This window comes from Notamacropus eugenii, chromosome 1 (genome assembly GCF_028372415.1).
Source record: "Notamacropus eugenii isolate mMacEug1 chromosome 1, mMacEug1.pri_v2, whole genome shotgun sequence".
NCBI classification, from domain to species: Eukaryota; Metazoa; Chordata; class Mammalia; order Diprotodontia; family Macropodidae; genus Notamacropus; species Notamacropus eugenii.
Window position 1 is genome coordinate 570,151,988 of NC_092872.1, and position 14,559 is coordinate 570,166,546.

At 33.9% G+C, this 14,559-nt stretch overlaps 1 protein-coding gene across 1 annotated transcript in view; it reads right to left on the bottom strand.

Annotated features, from left to right (window-relative positions):
• The window catches only part of CSMD1 (CUB and Sushi multiple domains 1), a 2,598,423-nt gene that overhangs the window by 288,439 nt on the left and 2,295,425 nt on the right, over positions 1 to 14,559 (bottom strand). The window contains exon 42 of the mRNA XM_072634370.1: positions 6,938 to 7,126. Coding sequence (XP_072490471.1) covers positions 6,938 to 7,126 — 189 coding nt within the window. The remainder of the gene's footprint in view (positions 1 to 6,937; positions 7,127 to 14,559) is intronic.

Sequence of the window (14,559 nt, forward strand, 5' to 3'; positions counted from 1 at the left end):
AGGAGATAAATTTAACGTTGATCTTCAGGGAAAGATACAAAAAGAGTCTTAGATAAACCAGTGGACAAAGATAGGAGGGCAGACTCTGGTTCCCCCAGACAAAGTGACAGTAGAGAGGCAGCAGCAGAACTTCTTGGCTTAAGAGATGACAGTCCTAAGGAAAGGAAGCACATGACCCAGGGAGGCAAGGAAGCGCAAAGCACTCTCAGTGGAGTCTGCCAGAGGACTTGTAGTGGAGTTCCTAGAATTCTTGACTTACTTACTGTCCAAGGAAGTTGTAAAAGTAGAACAATGAGGCCTCCACTATTTTAATCAATCAATAAGCTTTTACAATTTGGACTGGATGACCTCTGAGGTGCTTTCCAATTCTGAGACTTGGTAAATCTTTTTTTTTAATAATTAATTCATTTTTAGTTTTCAACATTCACTTCCATAAGATTTTGAGTTTTGAATTTTCTCCTTTTCCCTCTCCTCCCCCCTCTACAAGATGGCATGCAATCTGATACAGGCTCTACTTAGACATTCATATTAAACATATTTTCACAATCGTGATATAAAGAAGAATTAAAACTAATGGAAAGAATCATGAGAAAAAAAGAAACAAAACAAACAAAAGAAAAGGACAGCAAATCTGCTTTCAGACTCCCAGGTTCTTTCTCTAGATGTTGAAAGCATTTTCCATCATGAGTCTTTTGGAGTTGTCTTAGATCCTTGCATTGCTGAGAAGAGCTAAGTCTATAAAGGTCAGTCACTGTGGTTGCTACTGTGTACAATGTTCTCCTTGTTCTGCTCATTTCACTCAGTATCCGTTCATATAAATCTTTTCAGTTTTTTTCTGAAGTTCGCCTGCTCATCATTTATTGTAGCACAATAATATTCCATTACATTCATATGCCACAACTTCTTCAGCTTTTCCTCAATTGATAGACGTCTTCTCAAGTGCCAATTCTTTGCCACCACAAAAAGAGCTGCTATAAATAAATACTTTTGTACATGTGGGTCCTTTTCCCATTTTTATGATCTCTTTGGGATAGAGACCTAAGAGTGGTATTGGAGAATTGGTGAATTCTGCCCTGTACCAGCTAAAACAATCCTGAGACATCATTCAAATTCCTGAGCCTCAGTTTCTCCCCATGTAAGCTAGGGAGAATAATGCCTTCTTTACTATCTGTGGTGTTTCACATGAGAATTCTATGTGGGCCCTTTGTAAACCGTAAGGCATTATATAAATATAATTGCCATGTCAGAACAAAAGCAAAGAATCCTCTACTAACCCTGCAAATGCCTATTAGATGATTTGAAGATTGTTTTATTTTGTTTTCTAGGTAAGCAGCTTACATTTTTCCATGAATCATTGTCAGTATGCCAAGTTGTCAGTTCTCTTACTAAATATTCAGAGAGAGGTTCCCATGTCATTAACTTATGAATCTAAAATTCTGGAGAAAATTATAAGACATTAAAAAAAATAACTATACAATCATTTTGATGGCAGAAGATTTTTATCAGGTTAATAAAATGCTGTTATTATTTATACTTCAGATGTGTATATAAACTTGTAATCAAATGCAGCTAATGTAAATGAACAAGAAAAGTCTTTTCCAATTAATGAATTAACATTTTATTGATATTTCTCTGACAAATATTTTAAGCTATCTTATCTTCAGGATTATTATTGGTTCTTATCAGAGAACATAAATATCTTGAATTTCACAAATTATGTGTGAATTTCTTGCCTTTTTCTCTTAGTGGAGATGCCAGTTGTTAGTTTTATACAATAATGGATTATTCTATTTTCAAACAATGGGATGATTTAAGCTAGCATTTTACCATCCTTCATCTGAGGAAAATAACTAGAATCCTAAGTCATATTTCTGTCAAATATTCTTCTTGGGTGTCCTTATTTGGTGTTAGTCAATGTCTTCTCTCTCTCCTCACCTTTTCTTCTTAGAATATCTAGATTTCTCTGAAGTTCAGCACAAGAGAAAACTCCACAACACTTATATCATTCCTCCCCTACATTAACTTTTACTTATTTTGCATATACTTAAATATATGCATGTTTCCTCTGACAAAAGAATGTTAACTCTTTGAAGACAGGAAATATTCCATTTGTTACTTTCAGATGCCCTATGTCTGCAACGTAGCAGTCATTTAGTAAAGGCTTATTGATAGACAACATTTGAGTTGATACAAAATTGGGATTCTTGAAAAGTATTGGAGAAGAATCCAAAAGGAAACTTTTCCAAGGATCTGTTTCTTTCATTAGATGCTCATGAGTCTATTGCATTTGAATTTTATTTTTTCTGTTTGAGTAGCTATAATATTTCTGTATGTGTTTGTTCTATCTAGAAACAAATCTGTGAAGAAGCATCTAAAACGGAGATAGGGAATGTCAAATGCATTATTTGTTTATCAACTACCTATTATCTTGCTATCTTTCAAAAAAAAGAAACAGACATGAAATAGAAGAAAAAGCACTGGACTCAAAAGTCCAGATACATGGATTTGAGTTTCAACTTCTATATACCCTATCTGGTTATGATAAAAAAAATCACTCAACTTTTTTGATCCCCAAGTAATGTAGAGGATAAAATGCTACAAGTCTCTGGAGTCAGGAAGACTATGAGGGGTTCAAAGCTTGTGTTAGACACTTAGTAACTGTGTAAGGCTGCATAAACCACTTAACTTCTCTATTAAAAAGGGCTTTAGTTTTCTCTAAAGTGAAAATAGCAACATTGACAAACCTTAGAGAGTTCTAATAAGAAGCAAATGACATAAGGTATATAAAATGTTTTGCAAAACTTAAAATATTCTATAAATGCCAGTTGCATTTATTCTCCTAACCATCATTAGCATCGTTAGCATCAGAAAGATGAGAAAATACTCTTCCTCCTATATACCTCATAGCATCGTTATCAGAGCACTCCTTCCCAAATCTTATGATGCCAAATGTGTCAACCTAAGTAATAGCTGAAAATTTAAGTCATTCTTCTTATTAACAACAGTAATAACAGCTTTCAGATAGCTCTTCATGGTTTACAAAAATTTTTAATTATATTATCTTATTTGATCCTTAATAACATTCTTGTATGTTAATTGTTGTTACATCCCCATTTTATAAATGAGGAAATAGAATCTCAGAGAACTTGAATGACTTTCCCAGAATCATACAGCTAAATGTGGATGACGTAGTAGTCAAACATGTGTTTTCCTGACCACAAGTCTCTTATTCTGTCTACTAGGCCTACATTATCTTTCTTTCCTATAGAAATATTGAATTTTACAAACAAAACACCCCTGGTTTGAGGATGATTCCTTGTTTGTATATTAGATGTACAGAGAGAATTTTAATATACATTAGATTCTACCCAGCAAACCACTTTTGATATCCTGCTCTCTTGAACAGAATTAATCCCTAGTATGATAATGCAATTATACATAGATTTCATTTATTTTCTTCAAATAAAATAAGGTGTTTTAGTTTTAGAGAGAGAACAATCATAAAAATAGAATATTATAACTCTATCATAGAAAATAAAATAGATAACTTGATTAGATGACAAATAGACTGCAAGCATAAATGAAACAACTCAATAAAAATGTGTATAATTACAAAAAAAAAATAAATGCATTGCTAAATATTAACAAAAAATGAGAAAGAAGTCTGTTCCCCCCCCCCATAGGTTATTTGTTAACAATTAATACTGAAAATAATATCATACCAAATTGTCTTGGTTGCTTTGTGGGGGAGGGGAAGGTTGCTTTTGTCATTCAGTTGTGTCTGACTTTTCATGAGCCTGTGGATCATACTGTGCATGGAGCTTTCTTGGCAGATATAATGGAGTGGTTTGCCATTTTCTTTTCCAATGGATGAAGGCAAACAAAGGTTAAGTAATTTGCCAAGGGTCACAGAGCTAGCAAGTCTCTGAGGTCAAATTTGAACTCATGTCTTCTGGATTCCAGATCTCTATGCAGTGGGCCATCTAGCTGGGAGTGGCGTGGTTTAGGGAGGTAGATAAAAGGAACGAGTTCCTTGAGTCTGTGATTTCAGTGGAAGAAAGTCCCCCCACCAGCACAGAGAAGTATCTCCTCTGTTTTATTGCCTTAAAGAGCTATCTGAGTCACTGAGAACTTCCTCAGGATCACACAGATCATATGGGTGAGGGAAGGACTTGAAGTCTGTTCTTCCCATCTCCAGTTGTAGATCTCTGTTCACTATGACACACTGTCTCTTTTGGTACTCTCTTTATGGAAAAGTCAAATGACAAATCATTTTTGTCACATTAATAGCCTAATCCTGAGCCTAAATGCTGGATTCTTAGTCTCCTACTTGGTTTTGGTAAGAAATTCGTTCATTATTGAATTAGTGATGATTTTATCTGATCTCATTCTTGTAAACCATTACCATTTGTGTCTGCATTTGTATAAAAAAAGATGTTAAAGACAAAACCCTCTTTGCTCTAAGAATTTATAATTTAAATGATAGAATCCAAGGAATTCAAACTAAAATTGCATGGGACAAGTAGATGTATTAGCTTGAAAAGTTTAAAGTAATTTGCTGGTTGATTTCACTGTAGAATAATACAAACTTTTAAATGGGGAACTATAATTGAAAATCTTCACAGAAAAACTTAGTTTCTAATGAGAAAAAGAGCCAGGTGTGTCTGAAATAATGTATACTACTGCTATGTTTATTTCTTCTAAAATATCAATTTTAGAACATGCTGCATTGATAGGTTACCAAGTATGTGATAGACTCAAGATTAAGGAATTACTTAATGCAGAGCGCATTAATAGTTTTCTGTAAAGTGAAAATAGCAACATTGACAAACCTTAGAGAGTTCTAGTAAGAAGCAAATGACATAAGGCATATAAAATGTTTTGCAAAACTTAAAACATTCTATAAATTAATTCTATAAATTGATAAATTAATAATATAAATTCAAATTAATGCTAGCAATGAGAAAAAAGAGAATAAAAAATACCGACCTGTTTGTATTTTCATCTTTCAATAGAAATCCACACACAGCTAAACTCCTTTCCTTTTGAACCACTGGCCTATATATATTTAGCATTTCAAAGATTGGCAAAGCTAATAACTTCATTATTTTTTTCATAGAAAGGAATCACAATGATCAGTATTAAAATGTCAGTTTTATTACAGTTTCTGTGATTCATTTACATCTTGCATAATTCAACTAAGCAAACAGAAGAAGTATTGCATAGTGGATTGAGAGATGGCCTGAAAGCTGGAAGAACTCAGTTTAAATTTCACCTCTGCCACTTGCTAACTATATAACCCACTTCTCTCATTGCCCAGGACCAGTTATCTCAAACTTTTTGGTCTTTGGAAATCCTTATATGCTTAAAAATTACTGAGGACTCCAACCAGTTTTTGTTTATGTGGGTTTTATGGATCAATATATCTGTTACTCTAAAAGAGTAAAATTAATAAAATGTTAAAATATTCACTTAGTAATTCAGTTGAAATGACTATAAACCCAAGATGTTAATGTAAATTACATTTTTATGAAAATAACTATTTTTCAAAATAAGAAACATATGAGAACTATAACATAGTTTTGTATATTTTTACAAATCTTTTTAATGTCTGCCTTGAAAGTAGTTTGATTCACATATCTTCTGCACTCAATTTGTTGGATACATTGTTTTTGTTAAAGTATATGAAAAAAATCTTGCCTCACACAATATATAGTATACATATAAGCAAATGATGTATTGTTATGAAAATAGTTTTGACCTTTGGCCTATTATGAAGATCAAGTGAAGATTCTCTAAGTCTCTAAGTTTCAGAAAAAGGTGCTGACATTCATAGGCCCTCTCTTGAGAGTTACCTATGCCAATGAAATCGCAGAAACAGTCCTTATTCTTATCCCTAAATGCTAGGCACTCAATGGAAAGGGATATTGCTTTTTTCCTCAATGTAAGATTATAATCTTTTTTCCTTTTTTTATTAAAATTCTTTATATGTGTATATATATGTATATATATATATATTTTTTTCTTTTCTTTACATCACATTTATCCTCAAATATATCACTCCCCACTTCCCTCCCCAGGAGAAAATACCTTTGTCACAATTAATAAAAACAAGAGGTGGAAAAAATTCAGAAAAACTAACCAGCAGATCTTCTGAGTCTGAAAATATATGTGGCGGCCCAAATCTGTAATCCTCAACTCAAGATGCATTTTTTAACTGTGTGATAATTTACTATGACTACCTTAAAGTTTTAACTGATCAATTTCCCCTCAAACACATGAATGTATGCATTTAAGGACTTTAGTGTTCAAGTTCCAAACTACTACCTCTGTTCCTCTAGATGAAACCTATATTTCAGCTAAATTGGATTAAAACTCCCCAAACAAAGCCCTCACATTCTTATCTCTGCATCACTGTTCTTGCTAATTCCTCTAATTGAAACCCGTACCTTTTCAACTGACCCACTAAACTAGAGGTGACTCCCACCTACACATCTTTGCCTCTTGAAAGCTTTCCAAAGCTTCCAGCTTTCTCCTCCTACAACAGGTGACCTTCAGTTTCCACACTCTCTGCCTCCCAAACCAGATGTTGATTTCTTTTCTGTGTACATCATAATAACTATTAAAAGAAGGAACTGATATCCCAGCATCTACTACAGATATGTATAAGCTCAACTTATAATTTACTTGAAAACAGGAACTATATCTTTATCTTCATATTCCCCTACAAAGTCTAACACAATAGCACAATAAATAGTAATTATTTGCACAATAAATTTGCACAAATAATTATTTGTACAATCAATAATAATTAAATGCACAAATATTAACACAGACAATGGTGAGTATGCAGAAAAACATTTTTTTAAATATTAAAAGAGCCCAACCAGTATCAAGAGAGAGAAAGAGTACTATTATGACAAACTTAATAACATACCATCACATCGTGGGAAGGGGTAATTCCAATTTCTATTGATCCCATGCTGACAGGTAAGGACAGGATGGCCTATTAGAACATATCCAGGGTAGCATTCAAATGAAATGGACTGTCCCACACTATAATCCGAGTTGACCATATACCCATTTTGAAATGGTGGAGGATCAGGGCAGTTTTGTAACTCATAAGCTGAAGAAAACAAACAAACAAAAAAGAACACAAGCACGTTTAGTATTTTAAATTGATGTTAAGCAAAGTTAATCTGACCAATAAGTTATCACTGAAAAATAAGTAGAACATCCCAATTACAGTAGAAAACACAGATTCTATATGTTTTTACACTTTAATTCATTAGTACTTTTAAAAATAATTCACTCTAAAGATCTCTTTTTTGTCAAATAAGAGTCTTATGTCCTTATTTTCCTTTCTAAAAACAATTTATTGAAGTAAGTTTTAAGAAGTGGCATTCTCACGTCACTAAATGCCTTAAGAAATGGAATGGCAGCTCTTGCTTACAAGATTTGCTTCTTCTGGAGGTGAAACATAAGAAAGAAAGCATTTAGAATATGCTTTAATTTAGAAAGAAAGATATACAAGATGAATTTCACAAAAAATACAATATAAATTGCAATAAAGAGAACACATAATAAATTTTTTGTTAAGTTAATGTTAACATCTTTCATTTTTAAGTACACTTCATAAATTCATAGAACTGAAAAATCACTACTTTTCCATGAGAAAGGTAAAAGGCATTCTAGTTCACTCTGCATCTGAACAGAAATCTCCTCTTTAAGATCTCTAACAAATATAGACTTTATTTGAACTTGAATGATACTGTCTATCCATCTCATACTCTGCTATCACCTTTTCTTTTGACTTGAAATCTCTCCCAACATCAGGGTCTTTTCCAAGTCCTGTCTTATCGCTATGTGGCCAAAGTGTATGCCAGATGAAAATACCTCAAATACTTAAAGACAGTTCTTATGCTCTCTGGAGCTTTTTTCTCCAATATAAACAGCATTATTTCCACTAAGTTGGTCTCCCTCCTTACCGACTCTCCTCTGAGAGGTAAGCCTTCTGCCTTCTTACAGAGAAACAATCCCCCCACTTCTTCCTGCATATCCTGCCTGAGTATAGTCATGAATCAATGGCTCAGTGAAAGGTTCATTTACTCTTCAAGAATGATCCATGTTTTTGTTGTTGTTCAATTGTTTCAATGGTATCTAGCTCTATGTGACTCTGTTTTTTTTTAGTAGAGATACTGGAGTGGTTTGCCATTTCCTTCTCCAGTTCATCTTATAGATGAGGAAACTGAAGAAACAGGGTTAAGTTCATTTTAAAAGAAATGAAAACAATTTTCATTACTTTTTAAGTCATGCCAGATTAAACCTAACTTCAGGTAACTTAGCTGGTTCAGTAGATAGAGTGCCTGACCTGGAGTCAGGAAGACTTGAGTTGAAATTAGACCATAGACTCTTTCTAGCTGTGTAACCTGGACAAGTCATTTCACTTCTACATGGCTCAGCTTCCTCCTCTCTAAAATGGGATTAATAATAATACCTATCTTCCAGAGTTGTTGTGAGGTTCAAATGAGATATGTGTAAAGTGTTTTGTAAACCTTAAAGTACTACATACTTACTAGCTAGGTTATTGTTTTTCCCCAAAGACAAGAATTTTATTTTTGGATTGTGCAGATATTGTTAACCTTGACACTTTCAGTACAAAATGGAATTTCTTGCTCAGTACCCCAAAATATAAGATCCTAAAATTGTAGCACAAATGTTTCCACTACATTCAGAGTACATCTCTGAAGGAAAGACTTGTGATTTGCTCCACCATTTGATCATCTATAGCTCTTCAACAGATTCCTGGTTTTGGTGAATTATACTAAGCTTTTGAGCCTGGTTAGTATTTACATTTTCCCATGGTTCTGGATTTGTCTTTCTGCTAATCATCACATTAGTTTTGAAAAGAGAATATATGAATATAGGTTGCTCCAAATCCCACCAAACTCACAAATAGGTTTTTTTTTTCTCCTTTTGCATCATGAGTTGAAGAGGTTCATGATTGCAACTTTTGGGGCAACCTACAGACACTACATAATGAATTTCAAATAGTTTCCTGGGAGAAAATAAGGAAAGTTATGTATCCATAACTTAGAACTGTTTGGGAGATTTCAAACTAATTAAATTATCAGACCCAAAATGTAGTGATTGGTGTCAACACTGAAAGAAGGCAGTAGTGGAATGTCCCATAGAACCATACTTAGCCCTGTTCTATTCAATATTTTTATCAATGAATTGGATAAAGGGACAAATATCATGCTTGGATGGCTAACCTAGTGGATGGAAGAATTAGAATTCAAACAGGATCTCACTGGGCTAGAATGATGGACTGAATATACTGTTGTGACAAGTTAGTTAAGTTAAATGTAAAGTTTCTAAAACTTGGACTAAAAAAAATTATCTCAAGGTATAGGGTTTGAGAGAGGCAGTTAATGAGAAAAACATCTGGGTTTTCAAATACAGAGCAATCTCAATATCAATCAGTTGTATGATTTTATAGCCCAAAATATCTACTACCATCTTATATTACATTAATATAAACATGCTATGTTACGTGATAGAGTTGATAGTGCTATGGTCTTTTCTGGTCAGACACATTTGGAAGACTGTATTTTGGGATGTTGTGACATTTTAGAAAAAAGTATTGACAATTTGCAGTACATCCAGTTGAGGACAACCAAGATGGTGAGGTGATTGAAAACCATGTCATATTAGGGTTAATTTAAGGAAGGGAAATGTTTATCCTGGTAAAGAAGGGTACTTGGTGGAAGTGGGGAGAGGGAAGAAAGAGGAAATGCAATCTTCTGGGAAGGCTTTCACTTAGAAAAAAGATTAACCATATATTATTTAAACTAAGAAGTCAAAACAATCAAAGGATAGAAAATATGGGGGGATAGCTTTTGGTATAATGTAAAGAAAACTTTTTAATCATTAACACTGTCTAGGAATAGAATGAGCTACCTTAAGGGGAATGTGGGGGATAGTAAAGGATAGTGGTTTGTCTATAATTTGACGTCTTCAACGAGAGGTTGGTTGCGATTTCTTTACTATGGTATAGGTGAACTTAATTTTGGCATGTAGGGAGTACTAGTTGTCTTCTAAAGACCTTTTAATTTTGTAATTCTCAGATCCAATAACTTTATGCAAAGAAGAGATGTGGCAAAATAGTGAAATATCCCCTGAGTTTTTGGAAGTATTTCCATATTACTTGTGATAAGAAAGGAATTGTGGCTCTTTAAGACAATCTGGTTTTGAGTATTTTTATATTACACCAGAATATTGAATCTGATATTTTTTTTCATTGACTTAGTCAATAACTCTTGGTTGATGAAGGCTACAATTTAATCTAGGCATAGAAGAGGAGAACCTACACTTATTTTTTTCTTTTCTCTCATTAATCTAACATAATTTCAAGTTATGACTTATGTGTGGCTGCACACATTTGAGAGAGATTTCTCCCTGAGAAACAAAAACAAACAGGTACTCTCAAATCCTGACTAAAGATACATGCGTATGATTTTATGTTAAAAGTGGGAAGAATAATTGTACATGAATATAAAATGCTCTGTGTATCTATGTGGGTCTGATTCTGTGAGCATGGAAGTTTATATATAAAATTGTGCTTACGCACCTGTGTAGGTAAAGATAAGGAGCAGCTAGATAATACAGTGATGGAGTGCTAGGCCTAGAGTCAGGAAGATTCATCTTCCTGAGTTTGAATCTGCCCTCAAATGCTTACCAGTTGTGTGACCCTGGGCAAGCCACTTAATCCTGTTTGCCTCTATTTCATCTATAAAATAAGCTGGAGAAGGAAATGGCAAACCACTCCAGGACCTTTGCCAAGAAAACCCCAAATAGGGTCATAAAGAGTCAGATACATGAGCAGGCAGAGAAGATTGTAATGTGAGCTCACTCATGGGAAAGGGTAAACTAATTCTACAGCTCTATATAAATCCTTGTAGCAAAAGCTTTTAAAATTTACTTGCAAGGTTGGACTACGGAGCAAACATACAAAGCACAAACACATGCACATAAACAGGGTATAAATATCATAAATAATAGGAGGTAACTCACTAATGTGGTCAAACATAAGTAGCTCTTTATGTTAAAAAAAGGCAATAATAAAACTAGTGATCATTGTCCTTTATGTAAAAAATGAATAGGAGACTGGATTTTGAACTGTTGGAGGTGACTTAATGAAAAGCAAAGTTGCAGCAAGGCACCAGGACTTTTCAGGGCTTCTTTTTATTGCTTTCTTTTTTTTTTTTGCTTTTAATGAGGTGGAATGTTATTCTACCTAGTGACTGCTCCTACTATACTCTCAGCATGCAGTCCAAATGAGATTAGCATCTTCCTTTTAATCAAACATTTCAGGCACATGTCTAACCATCCAAAATGAAAGGCTAAAAATATACTCCATTTGGGAGAGTCAGCAAGCCCTGCCTAACCAGAAACACAAGAGTCCACAAACAACAGATGTGTTTGCATGTGTTCAAGGCAATTTTGGGAGCTCAGCAAAGCCCCGAAGCCTTCATTGTGACAGGCATCTCAGTAACATGTTCACAATTTAATCAAACTATGTTGTACAAAGTCTGTACCTATCAAAGCTGTAATTCTAACAATTGTTTACACTTGATTATAATGAGCCATTTTAAAGTAATTATTCCAGTTAAATTATCTTAATACATGGTAATATTTGCATACTATCTCCAAGTCTCTCCTATACACACAGAAGGAGATAGAAGTCATAATACAGTGCCTCTCAGTGACTTTATTCCATGTGTGTCAATATTCTCAACTCTTCAAATGGATCTGTGATTGCCTCCATTGACATTCCCTCCAATAATGCAGAACACAAACCAAGATCCTTTTCTCCTCCAGTGTAACTTTTCCATGTCCTCCCACATGGATATCACAGGGGGTCCTAACCACTCACACATGAAAAATCAAGTGGATAAAAATAGCTTTTGTATTAATTGCATGTAGTTAACAGTATTTTCTAATTGAATTGAACTTGCAATTATGATTTTTAAAAACAAATTACTTCTATAATGAATAAAAATAGCTATCACATAGCTCTTTAAAGTTTGCCAAGTACTTTAAATGTTGCATGTTTTTTCATTTAATCCTCATAAAAACAATATGAGGGTGGTTACTGTAGGTGTGTTTATCTCCATTTTACAGATGATAAAACTGAGACTTAGAAAGGTTAAGTGGCTTGCCTAGAGCCACATTACTACTAAATCCCAGAGGGATGATTTAAACTAAGGTTTTCTTGACTAATTATACTTTTTGTTACCATTTTTTATAATAAAAATTTATAATTGCGCACAATTTTGCTTCAATATGTATATGTAAAATGTTCCTAAATCACGAGGGGCAGTTGAGAGTGAAGAAAGAAAAATCATACCAACTTAACAGAGTTAAGAAAGTGGCAGTGGACACAGAATTATTGGCATTTAGAGGTAAAGGGGGTTATAGAGATCATCCAGTCCAACATGAATTCATTTTATATATGCCTTGCCCAAAGTCACACAAAGTCAGCAGCAAAACAAGGACTCAAATTCATGTTTTTTACTCCAGTTACAGTATTTTTTTTGTTACTCTATCACATGGTTTCTCTGAGGACTTGGGGAAATTTCTTAGCATTGATTGCTTTCCAGACAGGAAGAGTGCCTCTTGTTACAAAAGGCCTATAGAAGTTCTAGAAAAGGCAGAAGGAACACAAAGTCAAGTAATTCCTAATCCTTCCATTGAAGACCTATCTAGCTGGGCAAGAGGTTATAGAATTCTCAGAGATGTAGGATGTTGTTTTAGAGAATTCATCCTTGCTCCTAAAAAGAAAAGAAGGCAGGGCAAATCACTTCACAGCTAACTTGCGACAACTGGAAGTTGCAAAGGTTCTACTCTGCATTAGTAGGGGGAGTTTCTTTACTGAGAGTTACTTATACAAGTGAGTCACAAGTCTGGTCCAGAATAAAGAGAGAAGTTCTTGAAGTGCCAGAAATGGAAAGATAAATTATATCCTTTAAGATGTTGTCATTTCTGGTTATGTCTTAGTTACTGAAAAAAAAAAAAGCAGCTGAAAAATTATGTCCAAATATATCCAAATAGGTAAGTTTTATTAACAGAAATTTGTAAAAATAAACAAATAGATAGATAGACAGATGAACAGACAGACAGATGGACAGACAGACAGGTAGGCAGGTACGTATGTAGATAGATTAGATAGACAGACAGACAGACAGACAGACAGACAGACAGACAGACAGATAGATAGATAGATAGATGACAGATATATAACACAGACTGACTTCCTAAACATAGTCCATGTTAACTAAACACACCTCACCCCCTTCTAATGACCCACTCTACTTTGTGGGATTACATAAGATCTACCCATATCCCACCTCTTGGGAATGATCCTATCTCTTCATATGCTTTGACATCACCCTATTTTAGACTGCCCTGAACATGACCAGCATAAAAAAAATATTAAAGAATACATGTATATCTACTGAACAGAAAATTTTCTATGGTGTTCCACTATACCCCCAATAAAAGATTGAGAAATCAAGGATCTAAAAATATGTTTTAATATGTTATTTAGTTTGAAGTCTTTAGAATTGATCATTGATGTAAATAAAACTCACATGACCAGGAATAACAAAGGGAAAATATATATTTTTTAAAGTCACAACTTTGCTAAATAGACTTTGGAAATCGTATATGGTGAGAACATATGCCCTGTGTTAGATGGGAGAGTTCTATATATTTACTTGGGTTTATACATTGCAATTCAATTCAGGGTGCTTGGTCTTTCACAAAATGGCTAATTTAATGGTGTAAAACAATATATAGTCACAAAAGTTAAGACCATTTATACTTATATTATTACTCAAATATTCTACTCTTTGGTTTTCTTATGTGAAGTTGAATCTGGAATCTTGAAGACTCTGTTTAAGAACCTAAGTTCTTAAAATTTCTACTATTCTGGAAAGCTTGGAAGATGGGTTTCCTTGGCTAAAGTTACCACACTCCACTTAAGACTACATAATTTAATGGGGGAAGAAAAAGGAGGAGGAAATAAGCATTTACATAGCTCTACTATGTTTCAGGCTCTGTGGTAAGCATTTCACAAATATTATCTCATTTAATCCTTGCAACAATCCTGGAAGGTAACACATAGTAATAGTAATAGATAATAATACTCCTATTATCCACAACTTATAGTTGAGGAAACCAAGGCAGAGGTCACTGTCTGAGGGATAATATTAAAAATGACTTGCTTAGAATCACTTAGACACTGGTAAGTGTCTAAGACTAGATTTAAACTCTGGTCCTTCTCACTCCATGCCCATCCAATGCACCACATAGTCACACTAAGTTTAATAAATCCCCTAATTTAGTACATTATGTGATCACATCAACATCAGTATTCCCTCCCACAACACCGATTAAAACTCATCTATACATCCTGTCATGTGAAATTCTTATCCATAGATGTTCCATAATAGATTTGTGGAGACTTTGCTTGAGGCTTCCCTCTACATAATT